Source organism: Chamaea fasciata, unplaced genomic scaffold (assembly GCF_029207755.1).
Source record: "Chamaea fasciata isolate MVZ Bird 193981 ecotype frontalis unplaced genomic scaffold, bChaFas1.0.hap1 SCAF_28, whole genome shotgun sequence".
Taxonomy (NCBI): Eukaryota; Metazoa; Chordata; class Aves; order Passeriformes; family Sylviidae; genus Chamaea; species Chamaea fasciata.
Window position 1 is genome coordinate 1,899,214 of NW_027094113.1, and position 23,792 is coordinate 1,923,005.

Sequence of the window (23,792 nt, forward strand, 5' to 3'; positions counted from 1 at the left end):
CGGCTGTGCAGTCCGTATCTCCGCCTGAGTCTACGGCTTCAGCCTCTTCAGCTCGGCCAGAGACGTCTCCACTTGTGCCAACCTCCACAATCCTCTCCAGCACAGCAGAAAGCTCCAGCCCAAGGGCTTCTGCCACCACGCCAATCCAATCCAGCCTTCCTGAGACATCCACTCTTTTCCAGGTCACCACTGCCGCAACAGAGGCCACATCCGACACCACCACGGTCCTTGCACAAACAGCAACCTCGGCTCAAGGGACAAGCCCAGCTTCTGCCACCACTGCTGCTCTTCGTAGGAGATCTACTCTGGGGACCAGCTCAGCAGCGCTCACCACAACTACAAGCGGCAGTACCCTGCTGGAGACAACCTCAACTGCTGCTACTACATCCACCTCCACCTCTGAGCCCAGCACTGTGCCCACCTCCATGACAACAGAATTCTCCACCTCGACAGCACAGTCCACAGCGCGGCCCGAAACAACGGCTCCAACCTCTTCCCCGAGAGCAGACACGTCTCCATTTGAGACGAGCGCCACAGCCTCGACAGCAGAACAAACCTCCAAACTACAGACTGCAGCCACCACTACAATGCAATCCAGCCCCACGGAGACTTCCATGCCTGAGCAGGTCACCTCTCTAGCAACAGAGGAACCACCTGCCACCACCACGGTCCTTGCACCAACGGCGTCCTCTGCTCCAGGGACAAGTCCAACTTCTGCCATCACTCTGACCTCTTCTCCGAAGATCACTTTGCCAGTTTCCACCACAACTTCACCCACCACCCGCATCGAATTGGAGAAAACCTCCTCAGCTGCTGCTCTGGACACATCCACAGTTGGGTCCACCCCTGTGTCTACCATGACAAAGTCGGAAGGCACCACCTCGGCTGTGCAGTCCGTATCTCCGCCTGAGTCTCCGGCTTCAGCCTCTTCAGCTCGGCCAGAGACGTCTCCACTTGTGCCAACCTCCACAATCCTCTCCAGCACAGCAGAAAGCTCCAGCCCAAGGGCTTCTGCCACCACGCCAATCCAATCCAGCCTTCCTGAGACATCCACTCTTTCCCAGGTCACCACTGTCGCAACAGAGGCCACATCCGACACCACCACGGTCCTTGCACCAACGGCGACCTCGACTCCAGGGACAAGCCCAGCTTCTGCCACCACTGCTGCTCTTCGTAGGAGATCTACTCTGGGGACCAGCTCAGCAGCGCTCACCACAACTACAAGCGGCAGTACCCTGCTGGAGACAACCTCAACTGCTGCTACTACATCCACCTCCACCTCTGAGCCCAGCACTGTGCCCACCTCCATGACAACAGAATTCTCCACCTCGACAGCACAGTCCACAGCGCGGCCCGAAACAACGGCTCCAACCTCTTCCCCGAGAGCAGACACGTCTCCATTTGAGACGAGCGCCACAGCCTCGACAGCAGAACAAACCTCCAACCTACAGAATGCAGCCACCACTACAATGCAATCCAGCCCCACGGAGACTTCCATGCCTGAGCAGGTCACCTCTCTAGCAACAGAGGAACCACCTGCCGCCACCACGGTCCTTGCACCAACGGCGTCCTCTGCTCCAGGGACAAGTCCAACTTCTGCCATCACTCTGACCTCTTCTCCGAAGATCACTTTGCCAGTTTCCACCACAACTTCACCCACCACCAGCATCGAATTGGAGAAAACCTCCTCAGCTGCTGCTCTGGACACATCCACAGTTGGGTCCACCCCTGTGTCTACCATGACAAAGTCGGAAGGCACCACCTCGGCTGTGCAGTCCGTATCTCCGCCTGAGTCTCCGGCTTCAGCCTCTTCAGCTCGGCCAGAGACGTCTCCACTTGTGCCAACCTCCACAATCCTCTCCAGCACAGCAGAAAGCTCCAGCCCAAGGGCTTCTGCCACCACGCCAATCCAATCCAGCCTTCCTGAGACATCCACTCTTTCCCAGGTCACCACTGTCGCAACAGAGGCCACATCCGACACCACCACGGTCCTTGCACCAACGGCGACCTCGACTCCAGGGACAAGCCCAGCTTCTGCCACCACTGCTGCTCTTCGTAGGAGATCTACTCTGGGGACCAGCTCAGCAGCGCTCACCACAACTACAAGCGGCAGTACCCTGCTGGAGACAACCTCAACTGCTGCTACTACATCCACCTCCACCTCTGAGCCCAGCACTGTGCCCACCTCCATGACAACAGAATTCTCCACCTCGACAGCACAGTCCACAGCGCGGCCCGAAACAACGGCTCCAACCTCTTCCCCGAGAGCAGACACGTCTCCATTTGAGACGAGCGCCACAGCCTCGACAGCAGAACAAACCTCCAACCTACAGAATGCAGCCACCACTACAATGCAATCCAGCCCCACGGAGACTTCCATGCCTGAGCAGGTCACCTCTCTAGCAACAGAGGAACCACCTGCCGCCACCACGGTCCTTGCACCAACGGCGTCCTCTGCTCCAGGGACAAGTCCAACTTCTGCCATCACTCTGACCTCTTCTCCGAAGATCACTTTGCCAGTTTCCACCACAACTTCACCCACCACCAGCATCGAATTGGAGAAAACCTCCTCAGCTGCTGCTCTGGACACATCCACAGTTGGGTCCACCCCTGTGTCTACCATGACAAAGTCGGAAGGCACCACCTCGGCTGTGCAGTCCGTATCTCCGCCTGAGTCTCCGGCTTCAGCCTCTTCAGCTCGGCCAGAGACGTCTCCACTTGTGCCAACCTCCACAATCCTCTCCAGCACAGCAGAAAGCTCCAGCCCAAGGGCTTCTGCCACCACGCCAATCCAATCCAGCCTTCCTGAGACATCCACTCTTTCCCAGGTCACCACTGTCGCAACAGAGGCCACATCCGACACCACCACGGTCCTTGCACCAACGGCGACCTCGACTCCAGGGACAAGCCCAGCTTCTGCCACCACTGCTGCTCTTCGTAGGAGATCTACTCTGGGGACCAGCTCAGCAGCGCTCACCACAACTACAAGCGGCAGTACCCTGCTGGAGACAACCTCAACTGCTGCTACTACATCCACCTCCACCTCTGAGCCCAGCACTGTGCCCACCTCCATGACAACAGAATTCTCCACCTCGACAGCACAGTCCACAGCGCGGCCCGAAACAACGGCTCCAACCTCTTCCCCGAGAGCAGACACGTCTCCATTTGAGACGAGCGCCACAGCCTCGACAGCAGAACAAACCTCCAAACTACAGACTGCAGCCACCACTACAATGCAATCCAGCCCCACGGAGACTTCCATGCCTGAGCAGGTCACCTCTCTAGCAACAGAGGAACCACCTGCCGCCACCACGGTCCTTGCACCAACGGCGTCCTCTGCTCCAGGGACAAGTCCAACTTCTGCCATCACTCTGACCTCTTCTCCGAAGATCACTTTGCCAGTTTCCACCACAACTTCACCCACCACCAGCATCGAATTGGAGAAAACCTCCTCAGCTGCTGCTCTGGACACATCCACAGTTGGGTCCACCCCTGTGTCTACCATGACAAAGTCGGAAGGCACCACCTCGGCGGTGCAGTCCGTATCTCCGCCTGAGTCTCCGGCTTCAGCCTCTTCAGCTCGGCCAGAGACGTCTCCACTTGTGCCAACCTCCACAATCCTCTCCAGCACAGCAGAAAGCTCCAGCCCAAGGGCTTCTGCCACCACGCCAATCCAATCCAGCCTTCCTGAGACATCCACTCTTTCCCAGGTCACCACTGTCGCAACAGAGGCCACATCCGACACCACCACGGTCCTTGCACCAACGGCGACCTCGACTCCAGGGACAAGCCCAGCTTCTGCCACCACTGCTGCTCTTCGTAGGAGATCTACTCTGGGGACCAGCTCAGCAGCGCTCACCACAACTACAAGCGGCAGTACCCTGCTGGAGACAACCTCAACTGCTGCTACTACATCCACCTCCACCTCTGAGCCCAGCACTGTGCCCACCTCCATGACAACAGAATTCTCCACCTCGACAGCACAGTCCACAGCGCGGCCCGAAACAACGGCTCCAACCTCTTCCCCGAGAGCAGACACGTCTCCATTTGAGACGAGCGCCACAGCCTCGACAGCAGAACAAACCTCCAAACTACAGACTGCAGCCACCACTACAATGCAATCCAGCCCCACGGAGACTTCCATGCCTGAGCAGGTCACCTCTCTAGCAACAGAGGAACCACCTGCCACCACCACGGTCCTTGCACCAACGGCGTCCTCTGCTCCAGGGACAAGTCCAACTTCTGCCATCACTCTGACCTCTTCTCCGAAGATCACTTTGCCAGTTTCCACCACAACTTCACCCACCACCCGCATCGAATTGGAGAAAACCTCCTCAGCTGCTGCTCTGGACACATCCACAGTTGGGTCCACCCCTGTGTCTACCATGACAAAGTCGGAAGGCACCACCTCGGCTGTGCAGTCCGTATCTCCGCCTGAGTCTCCGGCTTCAGCCTCTTCAGCTCGGCCAGAGACGTCTCCACTTGTGCCAACCTCCACAATCCTCTCCAGCACAGCAGAAAGCTCCAGCCCAAGGGCTTCTGCCACCACGCCAATCCAATCCAGCCTTCCTGAGACATCCACTCTTTCCCAGGTCACCACTGTCGCAACAGAGGCCACATCCGACACCACCACGGTCCTTGCACCAACGGCGACCTCGACTCCAGGGACAAGCCCAGCTTCTGCCACCACTGCTGCTCTTCGTAGGAGATCTACTCTGGGGACCAGCTCAGCAGCGCTCACCACAACTACAAGCGGCAGTACCCTGCTGGAGACAACCTCAACTGCTGCTACTACATCCACCTCCACCTCTGAGCCCAGCACTGTGCCCACCTCCATGACAACAGAATTCTCCACCTCGACAGCACAGTCCACAGCGCGGCCCGAAACAACGGCTCCAACCTCTTCCCCGAGAGCAGACACGTCTCCATTTGAGACGAGCGCCACAGCCTCGACAGCAGAACAAACCTCCAAACTACAGACTGCAGCCACCACTACAATGCAATCCAGCCCCACGGAGACTTCCATGCCTGAGCAGGTCACCTCTCTAGCAACAGAGGAACCACCTGCCGCCACCACGGTCCTTGCACCAACGGCGTCCTCTGCTCCAGGGACAAGTCCAACTTCTGCCATCACTCTGACCTCTTCTCCGAAGATCACTTTGCCAGTTTCCACCACAACTTCACCCACCACCAGCATCGAATTGGAGAAAACCTCCTCAGCTGCTGCTCTGGACACATCCACAGTTGGGTCCACCCCTGTGTCTACCATGACAAAGTCGGAAGGCACCACCTCGGCTGTGCAGTCCGTATCTCCGCCTGAGTCTCCGGCTTCAGCCTCTTCAGCTCGGCCAGAGACGTCTCCACTTGTGCCAACCTCCACAATCCTCTCCAGCACAGCAGAAAGCTCCAGCCCAAGGGCTTCTGCCACCACGCCAATCCAATCCAGCCTTCCTGAGACATCCACTCTTTCCCAGGTCACCACTGTCGCAACAGAGGCCACATCCGACACCACCACGGTCCTTGCACCAACGGCGACCTCGGCTCCAGGGACAAGCCCAGCTTCTGCCACCACTGCTGCTCTTCGTAGGAGATCTACTCTGGGGACCAGCTCAGCAGCGCTCACCACAACTACAAGCGGCAGTACCCTGCTGGAGACAACCTCAACTGCTGCTACTACATCCACCTCCACCTCTGAGCCCAGCACTGTGCCCACCTCCATGACAACAGAATTCTCCACCTCGACAGCACAGTCCACAGCGCGGCCCGAAACAACGGCTCCAACCTCTTCCCCGAGAGCAGACACGTCTCCATTTGAGACGAGCGCCACAGCCTCGACAGCAGAACAAACCTCCAACCTACAGAATGCAGCCACCACTACAATGCAATCCAGCCCCACGGAGACTTCCATGCCTGAGCAGGTCACCTCTCTAGCAACAGAGGAACCACCTGCCGCCACCACGGTCCTTGCACCAACGGCGTCCTCTGCTCCAGGGACAAGTCCAACTTCTGCCATCACTTCTGCGCTTCCTCTGACCTCCTCTCTGGAGATCACTTTGCCAGATTCCACCACAACTTCACCCACCACCAGCATCGAATTGGAGAAAACCTCCTCAGCTGCTGCTCTGGACACATCCACAGTTGGGTCCACCCCTGTGTCTACCATGACAAAGTCGGAAGGCACCACCTCGGCTGTGCAGTCCGTATCTCCGCCTGAGTCTACGGCTTCAGCCTCTTCAGCTCGGCCAGAGACGTCTCCACTTGTGCCAACCTCCACAATCCTCTCCAGCACAGCAGAAAGCTCCAGCCCAAGGGCTTCTGCCACCACGCCAATCCAATCCAGCCTTCCTGAGACATCCACTCTTTCCCAGGTCACCACTGTTGCAACAGAGGCCACATCCGACACCACCACGGTCCTTGCACCAACGGCGACCTCGACTCCAGGGACAAGCCCAGCTTCTGCCACCACTGCTGCTCTTCGTAGGAGATCTACTCTGGGGACCAGCTCAGCAGCGCTCACCACAACTACAAGCGGCAGTACCCTGCTGGAGACAACCTCAACTGCTGCTACTACATCCACCTCCACCTCTGAGCCCAGCACTGTGCCCACCTCCATGACAACAGAATTCTCCACCTCGACAGCACAGTCCACAGCGCGGCCCGAAACAACGGCTCCAACCTCTTCCCCGAGAGCAGACACGTCTCCATTTGAGACGAGCGCCACAGCCTCGACAGCAGAACAAACCTCCAAACTACAGACTGCAGCCACCACTACAATGCAATCCAGCCCCACGGAGACTTCCATGCCTGAGCAGGTCACCTCTCTAGCAACAGAGGAACCACCTGCCGCCACCACGGTCCTTGCACCAACGGCGTCCTCTGCTCCAGGGACAAGTCCAACTTCTGCCATCACTCTGACCTCTTCTCCGAAGATCACTTTGCCAGTTTCCACCACAACTTCACCCACCACCAGCATCGAATTGGAGAAAACCTCCTCAGCTGCTGCTCTGGACACATCCACAGTTGGGTCCACCCCTGTGTCTACCATGACAAAGTCGGAAGGCACCACCTCGGCTGTGCAGTCCGTATCTCCGCCTGAGTCTCCGGCTTCAGCCTCTTCAGCTCGGCCAGAGACGTCTCCACTTGTGCCAACCTCCACAATCCTCTCCAGCACAGCAGAAAGCTCCAGCCCAAGGGCTTCTGCCACCACGCCAATCCAATCCAGCCTTCCTGAGACATCCACTCTTTCCCAGGTCACCACTGTCGCAACAGAGGCCACATCCGACACCACCACGGTCCTTGCACAAACAGCGACCTCGGCTCCAGGGACAAGCCCAGCTTCTGCCACCACTGCTGCTCTTCGTAGGAGATCTACTCTGGGGACCAGCTCAGCAGCGCTCACCACAACTACAAGCGGCAGTACCCTGCTGGAGACAACCTCAACTGCTGCTACTACATCCACCTCCACCTCTGAGCCCAGCACTGTGCCCACCTCCATGACAACAGAATTCTCCACCTCGACAGCACAGTCCACAGCGCGGCCCGAAACAACGGCTCCAACCTCTTCCCCGAGAGCAGACACGTCTCCATTTGAGACGAGCGCCACAGCCTCGACAGCAGAACAAACCTCCAAACTACAGACTGCAGCCACCACTACAATGCAATCCAGCCCCACGGAGACTTCCATGCCTGAGCAGGTCACCTCTCTAGCAACAGAGGAACCACCTACCGCCACCACGGTCCTTGCACCAACGGCGTCCTCTGCTCCAGGGACAAGTCCAACTTCTGCCATCACTTCTGCGCTTCCTCTGACCTCCTCTCTGGAGATCACTTTGCCAGATTCCACCACAACTTCACCCACCACCAGCATCGAATTGGAGAAAACCTCCTCAGCTGCTGCTCTGGACACATCCACAGTTGGGTCCACCCCTGTGTCTACCATGACAAAGTCGGAAGGCACCACCTCGGCTGTGCAGTCCGTATCTCCGCCTGAGTCTCCGGCTTCAGCCTCTTCAGCTCGGCCAGAGACGTCTCCACTTGTGCCAACCTCCACAATCCTCTCCAGCACAGCAGAAAGCTCCAGCCCAAGGGCTTCTGCCACCACGCCAATCCAATCCAGCCTTCCTGAGACATCCACTCTTTCCCAGGTCACCACTGTTGCAACAGAGGCCACATCCGACACCACCACGGTCCTTGCACCAACGGCGACCTCGACTCCAGGGACAAGCCCAGCTTCTGCCACCACTGCTGCTCTTCGTAGGAGATCTACTCTGGGGACCAGCTCAGCAGCGCTCACCACAACTACAAGCGGCAGTACCCTGCTGGAGACAACCTCAACTGCTGCTACTACATCCACCTCCACCTCTGAGCCCAGCACTGTGCCCACCTCCATGACAACAGAATTCTCCACCTCGACAGCACAGTCCACAGCGCGGCCCGAAACAAGGGCTCCAACCTCTTCCCCGAGAGCAGACACGTCTCCATTTGAGACGAGCGCCACAGCCTCGACAGCAGAACAAACCTCCAAACTACAGACTGCAGCCACCACTACAATGCAATCCAGCCCCACGGAGACTTCCATGCCTGAGCAGGTCACCTCTCTAGCAACAGAGGAACCACCTGCCGCCACCACGGTCCTTGCACCAACGGCGTCCTCTGCTCCAGGGACAAGTCCAACTTCTGCCATCACTCTGACCTCTTCTCCGGAGATCACTTTGCCAGCTTCCACCACAACTTCACCCACCACCAGCATCGAATTGGAGAAAACCTCCTCAGCTGCTGCTCTGGACACATCCACAGTTGGGTCCACCCCTGTGTCTACCATGACAAAGTCGGAAGGCACCACCTCGGCTGTGCAGTCCGTATCTCCGCCTGAGTCTACAGCTTCAGCCTCTTCAGCTCGGCCAGAGACGTCTCCACTTGTGCCAACCTCCACAATCCTCTTCAGCACAGCAGAAAGCTCCAGCCCAAGGGCTTCTGCCACCACGCCAATCCAATCCAGCCTTCCTGAGACATCCACTCTTTCCCAGGTCACCACTGTCGCAACAGAGGCCACATCCGACACCACCACGGTCCTTGCACCAATGGCGACCTCGACTCCAGGGACAAGCCCAGCTTCTGCCACCACTGCTGCTCTTCGTAGGAGATCTACTCTGGGGACCAGCTCAGCAGCGCTCACCACAACTACAAGCGGCAGTACCCTGCTGGAGACAACCTCAACTGCTGCTACTACATCCACCTCCACCTCTGAGCCCAGCACTGTGCCCACCTCCATGACAACAGAATTCTCCACCTCGACAGCACAGTCCACAGCGCGGCCCGAAACAACGGCTCCAACCTCTTCCCCGAGAGCAGACACGTCTCCATTTGAGACGAGCGCCACAGCCTCGACAGCAGAACAAACCTCCAAACTACAGACTGCAGCCACCACTACAATGCAATCCAGCCCCACGGAGACTTCCATGCCTGAGCAGGTCACCTCTCTAGCAACAGAGGAACCACCTGCCGCCACCACGGTCCTTGCACCAACGGCGTCCTCTGCTCCAGGGACAAGTCCAACTTCTGCCATCACTCTGACCTCTTCTCCGAAGATCACTTTGCCAGTTTCCACCACAACTTCACCCACCACCAGCATCGAATTGGAGAAAACCTCCTCAGCTGCTGCTCTGGACACATCCACAGTTGGGTCCACCCCTGTGTCTACCATGACAAAGTCGGAAGGCACCACCTCGGCTGTGCAGTCCGTATCTCCGCCTGAGTCTCCGGCTTCAGCCTCTTCAGCTCGGCCAGAGACGTCTCCACTTGTGCCAACCTCCACAATCCTCTCCAGCACAGCAGAAAGCTCCAGCCCAAGGGCTTCTGCCACCACGCCAATCCAATCCAGCCTTCCTGAGACATCCACTCTTTCCCAGGTCACCACTGTCGCAACAGAGGCCACATCCGACACCACCACGGTCCTTGCACAAACAGCGACCTCGGCTCCAGGGACAAGCCCAGCTTCTGCCACCACTGCTGCTCTTCGTAGGAGATCTACTCTGGGGACCAGCTCAGCAGCGCTCACCACAACTACAAGCGGCAGTACCCTGCTGGAGACAACCTCAACTGCTGCTACTACATCCACCTCCACCTCTGAGCCCAGCACTGTGCCCACCTCCATGACAACAGAATTCTCCACCTCGACAGCACAGTCCACAGCGCGGCCCGAAACAACGGCTCCAACCTCTTCCCCGAGAGCAGACACGTCTCCATTTGAGACGAGCGCCACAGCCTCGACAGCAGAACAAACCTCCAAACTACAGACTGCAGCCACCACTACAATGCAATCCAGCCCCACGGAGACTTCCATGCCTGAGCAGGTCACCTCTCTAGCAACAGAGGAACCACCTACCGCCACCACGGTCCTTGCACCAACGGCGTCCTCTGCTCCAGGGACAAGTCCAACTTCTGCCATCACTTCTGCGCTTCCTCTGACCTCCTCTCTGGAGATCACTTTGCCAGATTCCACCACAACTTCACCCACCACCAGCATCGAATTGGAGAAAACCTCCTCAGCTGCTGCTCTGGACACATCCACAGTTGGGTCCACCCCTGTGTCTACCATGACAAAGTCGGAAGGCACCACCTCGGCTGTGCAGTCCGTATCTCCGCCTGAGTCTCCGGCTTCAGCCTCTTCAGCTCGGCCAGAGACGTCTCCACTTGTGCCAACCTCCACAATCCTCTCCAGCACAGCAGAAAGCTCCAGCCCAAGGGCTTCTGCCACCACGCCAATCCAATCCAGCCTTCCTGAGACATCCACTCTTTCCCAGGTCACCACTGTTGCAACAGAGGCCACATCCGACACCACCACGGTCCTTGCACCAACGGCGACCTCGACTCCAGGGACAAGCCCAGCTTCTGCCACCACTGCTGCTCTTCGTAGGAGATCTACTCTGGGGACCAGCTCAGCAGCGCTCACCACAACTACAAGCGGCAGTACCCTGCTGGAGACAACCTCAACTGCTGCTACTACATCCACCTCCACCTCTGAGCCCAGCACTGTGCCCACCTCCATGACAACAGAATTCTCCACCTCGACAGCACAGTCCACAGCGCGGCCCGAAACAACGGCTCCAACCTCTTCCCCGAGAGCAGACACGTCTCCATTTGAGACGAGCGCCACAGCCTCGACAGCAGAACAAACCTCCAAACTACAGACTGCAGCCACCACTACAATGCAATCCAGCCCCACGGAGACTTCCATGCCTGAGCAGGTCACCTCTCTAGCAACAGAGGAACCACCTGCCGCCACCACGGTCCTTGCACCAACGGCGTCCTCTGCTCCAGGGACAAGTCCAACTTCTGCCATCACTCTGACCTCTTCTCCGAAGATCACTTTGCCAGTTTCCACCACAACTTCACCCACCACCAGCATCGAATTGGAGAAAACCTCCTCAGCTGCTGCTCTGGACACATCCACAGTTGGGTCCACCCCTGTGTCTACCATGACAAAGTCGGAAGGCACCACCTCGGCGGTGCAGTCCGTATCTCCGCCTGAGTCTCCGGCTTCAGCCTCTTCAGCTCGGCCAGAGACGTCTCCACTTGTGCCAACCTCCACAATCCTCTCCAGCACAGCAGAAAGCTCCAGCCCAAGGGCTTCTGCCACCACGCCAATCCAATCCAGCCTTCCTGAGACATCCACTCTTTCCCAGGTCACCACTGTCGCAACAGAGGCCACATCCGACACCACCACGGTCCTTGCACCAACGGCGACCTCGACTCCAGGGACAAGCCCAGCTTCTGCCACCACTGCTGCTCTTCGTAGGAGATCTACTCTGGGGACCAGCTCAGCAGCGCTCACCACAACTACAAGCGGCAGTACCCTGCTGGAGACAACCTCAACTGCTGCTACTACATCCACCTCCACCTCTGAGCCCAGCACTGTGCCCACCTCCATGACAACAGAATTCTCCACCTCGACAGCACAGTCCACAGCGCGGCCCGAAACAACGGCTCCAACCTCTTCCCCGAGAGCAGACACGTCTCCATTTGAGACGAGCGCCACAGCCTCGACAGCAGAACAAACCTCCAAACTACAGACTGCAGCCACCACTACAATGCAATCCAGCCCCACGGAGACTTCCATGCCTGAGCAGGTCACCTCTCTAGCAACAGAGGAACCACTTGCCGCCACCACGGTCCTTGCACCAACGGCGTCCTCTGCTCCAGGGACAAGTCCAACTTCTGCCATCACTCTGACCTCTTCTCCGGAGATCACTTTGCCAGCTTCCACCACAACTTCACCCACCACCAGCATCGAATTGGAGAAAACCTCCTCAGCTGCTGCTCTGGACACATCCACAGTTGGGTCCACCCCTGTGTCTACCATGACAAAGTCGGAAGGCACCACCTCGGCTGTGCAGTCCGTATCTCCGCCTGAGTCTCCGGCTTCAGCCTCTTCAGCTCGGCCAGAGACGTCTCCACTTGTGCCAACCTCCACAATCCTCTCCAGCACAGCAGAAAGCTCCAGCCCAAGGGCTTCTGCCACCACGCCAATCCAATCCAGCCTTCCTGAGACATCCACTCTTTCCCAGGTCACCACTGTCGCAACAGAGGCCACATCCGACACCACCACGGTCCTTGCACCAACGGCGACCTCGACTCCAGGGACAAGCCCAGCTTCTGCCACCACTGCTGCTCTTCGTAGGAGATCTACTCTGGGGACCAGCTCAGCAGCGCTCACCACAACTACAAGCGGCAGTACCCTGCTGGAGACAACCTCAACTGCTGCTACTACATCCACCTCCACCTCTGAGCCCAGCACTGTGCCCACCTCCATGACAACAGAATTCTCCACCTCGACAGCACAGTCCACAGCGCGGCCCGAAACAACGGCTCCAACCTCTTCCCCGAGAGCAGACACGTCTCCATTTGAGACGAGCGCCACAGCCTCGACAGCAGAACAAACCTCCAAACTACAGACTGCAGCCACCACTACAATGCAATCCAGCCCCACGGAGACTTCCATGCCTGAGCAGGTCACCTCTCTAGCAACAGAGGAACCACCTGCCGCCACCACGGTCCTTGCACCAACGGCGTCCTCTGCTCCAGGGACAAGTCCAACTTCTGCCATCACTCTGACCTCTTCTCCGGAGATCACTTTGCCAGCTTCCACCACAACTTCACCCACCACCAGCATCGAATTGGAGAAAACCTCCTCAGCTGCTGCTCTGGACACATCCACAGTTGGGTCCACCCCTGTGTCTACCATGACAAAGTCGGAAGGCACCACCTCGGCTGTGCAGTCCGTATCTCCGCCTGAGTCTCCGGCTTCAGCCTCTTCAGCTCGGCCAGAGACGTCTCCACTTGTGCCAACCTCCACAATCCTCTCCAGCACAGCAGAAAGCTCCAGCCCAAGGGCTTCTGCCACCACGCCAATCCAATCCAGCCTTCCTGAGACATCCACTCTTTCCCAGGTCACCACTGTCGCAACAGAGGCCACATCCGACACCACCACGGTCCTTGCACAAACAGCGACCTCGGCTCCAGGGACAAGCCCAGCTTCTGCCACCACTGCTGCTCTTCGTAGGAGATCTACTCTGGGGACCAGCTCAGCAGCGCTCACCACAACTACAAGCGGCAGTACCCTGCTGGAGACAACCTCAACTGCTGCTACTACATCCACCTCCACCTCTGAGCCCAGCACTGTGCCCACCTCCATGACAACAGAATTCTCCACCTCGACAGCACAGTCCACAGCGCGGCCCGAAACAACGGCTCCAACCTCTTCCCCGAGAGCAGACACGTCTCCATTTGAGACGAGCGCCACAGCCTCGACAGCAGAACAAACCTCCAAACTACAGACTGCAGCCACCACTACAATGCAATCCAGCCCCACGGAGACTTCCATGCCTGAGCAGGTCACCTCTCTAGCAACAGAGGAACCACCTACCGCCACCACGGTCCTTGCACCAACGGCGTCCTCTGCTCCAGGGACAAGTCCAACTTCTGCCATCACTTCTGCGCTTCCTCTGACCTCCTCTCTGGAGATCACTTTGCCAGATTCCACCACAACTTCACCCACCACCAGCATCGAATTGGAGAAAACCTCCTCAGCTGCTGCTCTGGACACATCCACAGTTGGGTCCACCCCTGTGTCTACCATGACAAAGTCGGAAGGCACCACCTCGGCGGTGCAGTCCGTATCTCCGCCTGAGTCTCCGGCTTCAGCCTCTTCAGCTCGGCCAGAGACGTCTCCACTTGTGCCAACCTCCACAATCCTCTCCAGCACAGCAGAAAGCTCCAGCCCAAGGGCTTCTGCCACCACGCCAATCCAATCCAGCCTTCCTGAGACATCCACTCTTTCCCAGGTCACCACTGTCGCAACAGAGGCCACATCCGACACCACCACGGTCCTTGCACCAACGGCGACCTCGACTCCAGGGACAAGCCCAGCTTCTGCCACCACTGCTGCTCTTCGTAGGAGATCTACTCTGGGGACCAGCTCAGCAGCGCTCACCACAACTACAAGCGGCAGTACCCTGCTGGAGACAACCTCAACTGCTGCTACTACATCCACCTCCACCTCTGAGCCCAGCACTGTGCCCACCTCCATGACAACAGAATTCTCCACCTCGACAGCACAGTCCACAGCGCGGCCCGAAACAACGGCTCCAACCTCTTCCCCGAGAGCAGACACGTCTCCATTTGAGACGAGCGCCACAGCCTCGACAGCAGAACAAACCTCCAAACTACAGACTGCAGCCACCACTACAATGCAATCCAGCCCCACGGAGACTTCCATGCCTGAGCAGGTCACCTCTCTAGCAACAGAGGAACCACTTGCCGCCACCACGGTCCTTGCACCAACGGCGTCCTCTGCTCCAGGGACAAGTCCAACTTCTGCCATCACTCTGACCTCTTCTCCGGAGATCACTTTGCCAGCTTCCACCACAACTTCACCCACCACCAGCATCGAATTGGAGAAAACCTCCTCAGCTGCTGCTCTGGACACATCCACAGTTGGGTCCACCCCTGTGTCTACCATGACAAAGTCGGAAGGCACCACCTCGGCTGTGCAGTCCGTATCTCCGCCTGAGTCTACAGCTTCAGCCTCTTCAGCTCGGCCAGAGACGTCTCCACTTGTGCCAACCTCCACAATCCTCTTCAGCACAGCAGAAAGCTCCAGCCCAAGGGCTTCTGCCACCACGCCAATCCAATCCAGCCTTCCTGAGACATCCACTCTTTCCCAGGTCACCACTGTCGCAACAGAGGCCACATCCGACACCACCACGGTCCTTGCACCAATGGCGACCTCGACTCCAGGGACAAGCCCAGCTTCTGCCACCACTGCTGCTCTTCGTAGGAGATCTACTCTGGGGACCAGCTCAGCAGCGCTCACCACAACTACAAGCGGCAGTACCCTGCTGGAGACAACCTCAACTGCTGCTACTACATCCACCTCCACCTCTGAGCCCAGCACTGCTGCTCTGGACACATCCACAGTTGGGTCCACCCCTGTGTCTACCATGACAAAGTCGGAAGGCACCACCTCGGCTGTGCAGTCCGTATCTCCGCCTGAGTCTACGGCTTCAGCCTCTTCAGCTCGGCCAGAGACGTCTCCACTTGTGCCAACCTCCACAATCCTCTCCAGCACAGCAGAAAGCTCCAGCCCAAGGGCTTCTGCCACCACGCCAATCCAATCCAGCCTTCCTGAGACATCCACTCTTTCCCAGGTCACCACTGTCGCAACAGAGGCCACATCCGACACCACCACGGTCCTTGCACAAACAGCGACCTCGGCTCCAGGGACAAGCCCAGCTTCTGCCACCACTGCTGCTCTTCGTAGGAGATCTACTCTGGGGACCAGCTCAGCAGCGCTCACCACAACTACAAGCGGCAGTACCCTGCTGGAGACAACCTCAACTGCTGCTACTACATCCACCTCCACCTCTGAGCCCAGCACTGTGCCCACCTCCATGACAACAGAATTCTCCACCTCGACAGCACAGTCCACAGCGCGGCCCGAAACAACGGCTCCAACCTCTTCCCCGAGAGCAGACACGTCTCCATTTGAGACGAGCGCCACAGCCTCGACAGCAGAACAAACCTCCAAACTACAGACTGCAGCCACCACTACAATGCAATCCAGCCCCACGGAGACTTCCATGCCTGAGCAGGTCACCTCTCTAGCAACAGAGGAACCACCTGCCGCCACCACGGTCCTTGCACCAACGGCGTCCTCTGCTCCAGGGACAAGTCCAACTTCTGCCATCACTCTGACCTCTTCTCCGGAGATCACTTTGCCAGCTTCCACCACAACTTCACCCACCACCAGCATCGAATTGGAGAAAACCTCCTCAGCTGCTGCTCTGGACACATCCACAGTTGGGTCCACCCCTGTGTCTACCATGACAAAGTCGGAAGGCACCACCTCGGCTGTGCAGTCCGTATCTCCGCCTGAGTCTCCGGCTTCAGCCTCTTCAGCTCGGCCAGAGACGTCTCCACTTGTGCCAACCTCCACAATCCTCTCCAGCACAGCAGAAAGCTCCAGCCCAAGGGCTTCTGCCACCACGCCAATCCAATCCAGCCTTCCTGAGACATCCACTCTTTCCCAGGTCACCACTGTCGCAACAGAGGCCACATCCGACACCACCACGGTCCTTGCACAAACAGCGACCTCGGCTCCAGGGACAAGCCCAGCTTCTGCCACCACTGCTGCTCTTCGTAGGAGATCTACTCTGGGGACCAGCTCAGCAGCGCTCACCACAACTACAAGCGGCAGTACCCTGCTGGAGACAACCTCAACTGCTGCTACTACATCCACCTCCACCTCTGAGCCCAGCACTGTGCCCACCTCCATGACAACAGAATTCTCCACCTCGACAGCACAGTCCACAGCGCGGCCCGAAACAACGGCTCCAACCTCTTCCCCGAGAGCAGACACGTCTCCATTTGAGACGAGCGCCACAGCCTCGACAGCAGAACAAACCTCCAAACTACAGACTGCAGCCACCACTACAATGCAATCCAGCCCCACGGAGACTTCCATGCCTGAGCAGGTCACCTCTCTAGCAACAGAGGAACCACCTACCGCCACCACGGTCCTTGCACCAACGGCGTCCTCTGCTCCAGGGACAAGTCCAACTTCTGCCATCACTTCTGCGCTTCCTCTGACCTCCTCTCTGGAGATCACTTTGCCAGATTCCACCACAACTTCACCCACCACCAGCATCGAATTGGAGAAAACCTCCTCAGCTGCTGCTCTGGACACATCCACAGTTGGGTCCACCCCTGTGTCTACCATGACAAAGTCGGAAGGCACCACCTCGGCGGTGCAGTCCGTATCTCCGCCTGAGTCTCCGGCTTCAGACTCTTCAGCTCGGCCAGAGACGTCTCCACTTGTGCCAACCTCCACAATCCTCTCCAGCACAGCAGAAAGCTCCAGCCCAAGGGCTTCTGCCACCACGCCAATCCAATCCAGCCTTCCTGAGACATCCACTCTTTCCCAGGTCACCACTGTCGCAACAGAGGCCACATCCGACACCACCACGGTCCTTGCACCAACGGCGACCTCGACTCCAGGGACAAGCCCAGCTTCTGCCACCACTGCTGCTCTTCGTAGGAGATCTACTCTGGGGACCAGCTCAGCAGCGCTCACCACAACTACAAGCGGCAGTACCCTGCTGGAGACAACCTCAACTGCTGCTACTACATCCACCTCCACCTCTGAGCCCAGCACTGTGCCCACCTCCATGACAACAGAATTCTCCACCTCGACAGCACAGTCCACAGCGCGGCCCGAAACAACAGCTCCAACCTCTTCCCCGAGAGCAGACACGTCTCCATTTGAGACGAGCGCCACAGCCTCGACAGCAGAACAAACCTCCAAACTACAGACTGCAGCCACCACTACAATGCAATCCAGCCCCACGGAGACTTCCATGCCTGAGCAGGTCACCTCTCTAGCAACAGAGGAACCACTTGCCGCCACCACGGTCCTTGCACCAACGGCGTCCTCTGCTCCAGGGACAAGTCCAACTTCTGCCATCACTCTGACCTCTTCTCCGGAGATCACTTTGCCAGCTTCCACCACAACTTCACCCACCACCAGCATCGAATTGGAGAAAACCTCCTCAGCTGCTGCTCTGGACACATCCACAGTTGGGTCCACCCCTCTGTCTACCATGACAAAGTCGGAAGGCACCACCTCGGCTGTGCAGTCCGTATCTCCGCCTGAGTCTCCGGCTTCAGCCTCTTCAGCTCGGCCAGAGACGTCTCCACTTGTGCCAACCTCCACAATCCTCTCCAGCACAGCAGAAAGCTCCAGCCCAAGGGCTTCTGCCACCACGCCAATCCAATCCAGCCTTCCTGAGACATCCACTCTTTCCCAGGTCACCACTGTCGCAACAGAGGCCACATCCGACACCACCACGGTCCTTGCACCAACGGCGACCTCGACTCCAGGGACAAGCCCAGCTTCTGCCACCACTGCTGCTCTTCGTAGGAGATCTACTCTGGGGACCAGCTCAGCAGCGCTCACCACAACTACAAGCGGCAGTACCCTGCTGGAGACAACCTCAACTGCTGCTACTACATCCACCTCCACCTCTGAGCCCAGCACTGTGCCCACCTCCATGACAACAGAATTCTCCACCTCGACAGCACAGTCCACAGCGCGGCCCGAAACAACGGCTCCAACCTCTTCCCCGAGAGCAGACACGTCTCCATTTGAGACGAGCGCCACAGCCTCGACAGCAGAACAAACCTCCAAACTACAGACTGCAGCCACCACTACAATGCAATCCAGCCCCACGGAGACTTCCATGCCTGAGCAGGTCACCTCTCTAGCAACAGAGGAACCACCTGCCGCCACCACGGTCCTTGCACCAACGGCGTCCTCTGCTCCAGGGACAAGTCCAACTTCTGCCATCACTTCTGCGCTTCCTCTGACCTCCTCTCTGGAGATCACTTTGCCAGATTCCACCAGAACTTCACCCACCACCAGCATCGAATTGGAGAAAACCTCCTCAGCTGCTGCTCTGGACACATCCACAGTTGGGTCCACCCCTGTGTCTACCATGACAAAGTCGGAAGGCACCACCTCGGCTGTGCAGTCCGTATCTCCGCCTGAGTCTACGGCTTCAGCCTCTTCAGCTCGGCCAGAGACGTCTCCACTTGTGCCAACCTCCACAATCCTCTCCAGCACAGCAGAAAGCTCCAGCCCAAGGGCTTCTGCCACCACGCCAATCCAATCCAGCCTTCCTGAGACATCCACTCTTTCCCAGGTCACCACTGTCGCAACAGAGGCCACATCCGACACCACCACGGTCCTTGCACCAACGGCGACCTCGACTCCAGGGACAAGCCCAGCTTCTGCCACCACTGCTGCTCTTCGTAGGAGATCTACTCTGGGGACCAGCTCAGCAGCGCTCACCACAACTACAAGCGGCAGTACCCTGCTGGAGACAACCTCAACTGCTGCTACTACATCCACCTCCACCTCTGAGCCCAGCACTGTGCCCACCTCCATGACAACAGAATTCTCCACCTCGACAGCACAGTCCACAGCGCGGCCCGAAACAACGGCTCCAACCTCTTCCCCGAGAGCAGACACGTCTCCATTTGAGACGAGCGCCACAGCCTCGACAGCAGAACAAACCTCCAAACTACAGACTGCAGCCACCACTACAATGCAATCCAGCCCCACGGAGACTTCCATGCCTGAGCAGGTCACCTCTCTAGCAACAGAGGAACCACCTGCCGCCACCACGGTCCTTGCACCAACGGCGTCCTCTGCTCCAGGGACAAGTCCAACTTCTGCCATCACTCTGACCTCTTCTCTGAAGATCACTTTGCCAGTTTCCACCACAACTTCACCCACCACCAGCATCGAATTGGAGAAAACCTCCTCAGCTGCTGCTCTGGACACATCCACAGTTGGGTCCACCCCTGTGTCTACCATGACAAAGTCGGAAGGCACCACCTCGGCGGTGCAGTCCGTATCTCCGCCTGAGTCTCCGGCTTCAGCCTCTTCAGCTCGGCCAGAGACGTCTCCACTTGTGCCAACCTCCACAATCCTCTCCAGCACAGCAGAAAGCTCCAGCCCAAGGGCTTCTGCCACCACGCCAATCCAATCCAGCCTTCCTGAGACATCCACTCTTTCCCAGGTCACCACTGTCGCAACAGAGGCCACATCCGACACCACCACGGTCCTTGCACCAACGGCGACCTCGACTCCAGGGACAAGCCCAGCTTCTGCCACCACTGCTGCTCTTCGTAGGAGATCTACTCTGGGGACCAGCTCAGCAGCGCTCACCACAACTACAAGCGGCAGTACCCTGCTGGAGACAACCTCAACTGCTGCTACTACATCCACCTCCACCTCTGAGCCCAGCACTGTGCCCACCTCCATGACAACAGAATTCTCCACCTCGACAGCACAGTCCACAGCGCGGCCCGAAACAACAGCTCCAACCTCTTCCCCGAGAGCAGACACGTCTCCATTTGAGACGAGCGCCACAGCCTCGACAGCAGAACAAACCTCCAAACTACAGACTGCAGCCACCACTACAATGCAATCCAGCCCCATGGAGACTTCCATGCCTGAGCAGGTCACCTCTCTAGCAACAGAGGAACCACCTACCGCCACCACGGTCCTTGCACCAACGGCGTCCTCTGCTCCAGGGACAAGTCCAACTTCTGCCATCACTTCTGCGCTTCCTCTGACCTCCTCTCTGGAGATCACTTTGCCAGATTCCACCACAACTTCACCCACCACCAGCATCGAATTGGAGAAAACCATCTCAGCTGCTGCTCTGGACACATCCACAGTTGGGTCCACCCCTGTGTCTACCATGACAAAGTCGGAAGGCACCACCTCGGCTGTGCAGTCCGTATCTCCGCCTGAGTCTACGGCTTCAGCCTCTTCAGCTCGGCCAGAGACGTCTCCACTTGTGCCAACCTCCACAATCCTCTCCAGCACAGCAGAAAGCTCCAGCCCAAGGGCTTCTGCCACCACGCCAATCCAATCCAGCCTTCCTGAGACATCCACTCTTTCCCAGGTCACCACTGTTGCAACAGAGGCCACATCCGACACCACCACGGTCCTTGCACCAATGGCGACCTCGACTCCAGGGACAAGCCCAGCTTCTGCCACCACTGCTGCTCTTCGTAGGAGATCTACTCTGGGGACCAGCTCAGCAGCGCTCACCACAACTACAAGCGGCAGTACCCTGCTGGAGACAACCTCAACTGCTGCTACTACATCCACCTCCACCTCTGAGCCCAGCACTGTGCCCACCTCCATGACAACAGAATTCTCCACCTCGACAGCACAGTCCACAGCGCGGCCCGAAACAACGGCTCCAACCTCTTCCCCGAGAGCAGACACGTCTCCATTTGAGACGAGCGCCACAGCCTCGACAGCAGAACAAACCTCCAAACTACAGACTGCAGCCACCACTACAATGCAATCCAGCCCCACGGAGACTTCCATGCCTGAGCAGGTCACCTCTCTAGCAACAGAGGAACCACCTACCGCCACCACGGTCCTTGCACCAACGGCGTCCTCTGCTCCAGGGACAAGTCCAACTTCTGCCATCACTTCTGCGCTTCCTCTGACCTCCTCTCTGGAGATCACTTTGCCAGATTCCACCACAACTTCACCCACCACCAGCATCGAATTGGAGAAAACCTCCTCAGCTGCTGCTCTGGACACATCCACAGTTGGGTCCACCCCTGTGTCTACCATGACAAAGTCGGAAGGCACCACCTCGGCTGTGCAGTCCGTATCTCCGCCTGAGTCTCCGGCTTCAGCCTCTTCAGCTCGGCCAGAGACGTCTCCACTTGTGCCAACCTCCACAATCCTCTCCAGCACAGCAGAAAGCTCCAGCCCAAGGGCTTCTGCCACCACGCCAATCCAATCCAGCCTTCCTGAGACATCCACTCTTTCCCAGGTCACCACTGTTGCAACAGAGGCCACATCCGACACCACCACGGTCCTTGCACCAACGGCGACCTCGACTCCAGGGACAAGCCCAGCTTCTGCCACCACTGCTGCTCTTCGTAGGAGATCTACTCTGGGGACCAGCTCAGCAGCGCTCACCACAACTACAAGCGGCAGTACCCTGCTGGAGACAACCTCAACTGCTGCTACTACATCCACCTCCACCTCTGAGCCCAGCACTGTGCCCACCTCCATGATAACAGAATTCTCCACCTCGACAGCACAGTCCACAGCGCGGCCCGAAACAACGGCTCCAACCTCTTCCCCGAGAGCAGACACGTCTCCATTTGAGACGAGCGCCACAGCCTCGACAGCAGAACAAACCTCCAAACTACAGACTGCAGCCACCACTACAATGCAATCCAGCCCCACGGAGACTTCCATGCCTGAGCAGGTCACCTCTCTAGCAACAGAGGAACCACCTGCCGCCACCACGGTCCTTGCACCAACGGCGTCCTCTGCTCCAGGGACAAGTCCAACTTCTGCCATCACTCTGACCTCTTCTCCGGAGATCACTTTGCCAGCTTCCACCACAACTTCACCCACCACCAGCATCGAATTGGAGAAAACCTCCTCAGCTGCTGCTCTGGACACATCCACAGTTGGGTCCACCCCTGTGTCTACCATGACAAAGTCGGAAGGCACCACCTCGGCTGTGCAGACCGTATCTCCGCCTGAGTCTCCGGCTTCAGCCTCTTCAGCTCGGCCAGAGACGTCTCCACTTGTGCCAACCTCCACAATCCTCTCCAGCACAGCAGAAAGCTCCAGCCCAAGGGCTTCTGCCACCACGCCAATCCAATCCAGCCTTCCTGAGACATCCACTCTTTCCCAGGTCACCACTGCCGCAACAGAGGCCACATCCGACACCACTATGGTCCTTGCACGAAGGGCGACCTCGACTCTATGGACAAGTCCTACTTTTGCCATCGCTTCTGCACTTACTCTGAGCTCTACTCCGGAGATCACTTTCCCAGCTCTCACCACAACTACACCCACCACTAGTATTGCATGGAAGACAACCTCTACTTCTTCTGGTCTGGCAACATCCACAGTTGAGTCTTCCACCACAAGGCCAGAAGGCACTACCTTGCGTGAGCAGTCCACATCTCAGTCTACGGCTTCCGTCTCTTCAGCTCGGCCAGAGACATCTCCGCTTGTGACAACCTCCACAATCCTGGCAACCACAGCAGAAAGCTCCACCCTAAAGACTTCAGCCACCACTGCAATCCATTCCAGTCCTGCTGGAACATTCCCTGGTGACTATATATTCGCACCAGTGACAGCCGTAAGTGCCATGACCACCACGAGCCTTGCACAAACGGCATCCTCTGCACCAGGGACAAAACCAAATTCTGCCACCACCGCTGGTCTTCCACTGAGCTCGACTCTGGAGATCACGGCCCCAGCTCTCACCACAACTGCACCCAGCACCAGCACCACGTTCAAGACAGCTTCTACTTCTCCTGGTCTGGCAACATCCACAGTTGAGGCCACCACTGTGTCCATCACCACAATTCTGGAAAGCACCACCTTGCCTGAACAGTCCACATCTCACTCTGTGGCTTCCGTCTCTTCAGCTCGGCCAGAGTCGTCTCCACTTGTGACAACCTCCACAATCCTGGTGACCACAGCAGAAGGCTCTACCCTAAAGACTTCAGCCACCACTCCAATCCATTCCAGTCCTGCTGGAACACCTTCTCTTTCACAGACCACCACTGAGGAAACAGAGGCCTCATCCGCGACCACCAGGAGCCTTGCACCAATGGCGTCCTCTGCTCCAGGGACACAACCAACTTCTGCCACCACCGCTGGC

At 57.9% G+C, this 23,792-nt stretch overlaps 1 protein-coding gene across 1 annotated transcript in view; it reads left to right on the plus strand.

Moving 5' to 3' along the window:
* The window catches only part of MUC16 (mucin 16, cell surface associated), a 94,996-nt gene that overhangs the window by 31,452 nt on the left and 39,752 nt on the right, over positions 1-23,792 (plus strand). Inside the window, exon 4 of the mRNA XM_066205407.1 lies at positions 183-22,980. Coding sequence (XP_066061504.1) covers positions 183-22,980 — 22,798 coding nt within the window. The remainder of the gene's footprint in view (positions 1-182; positions 22,981-23,792) is intronic.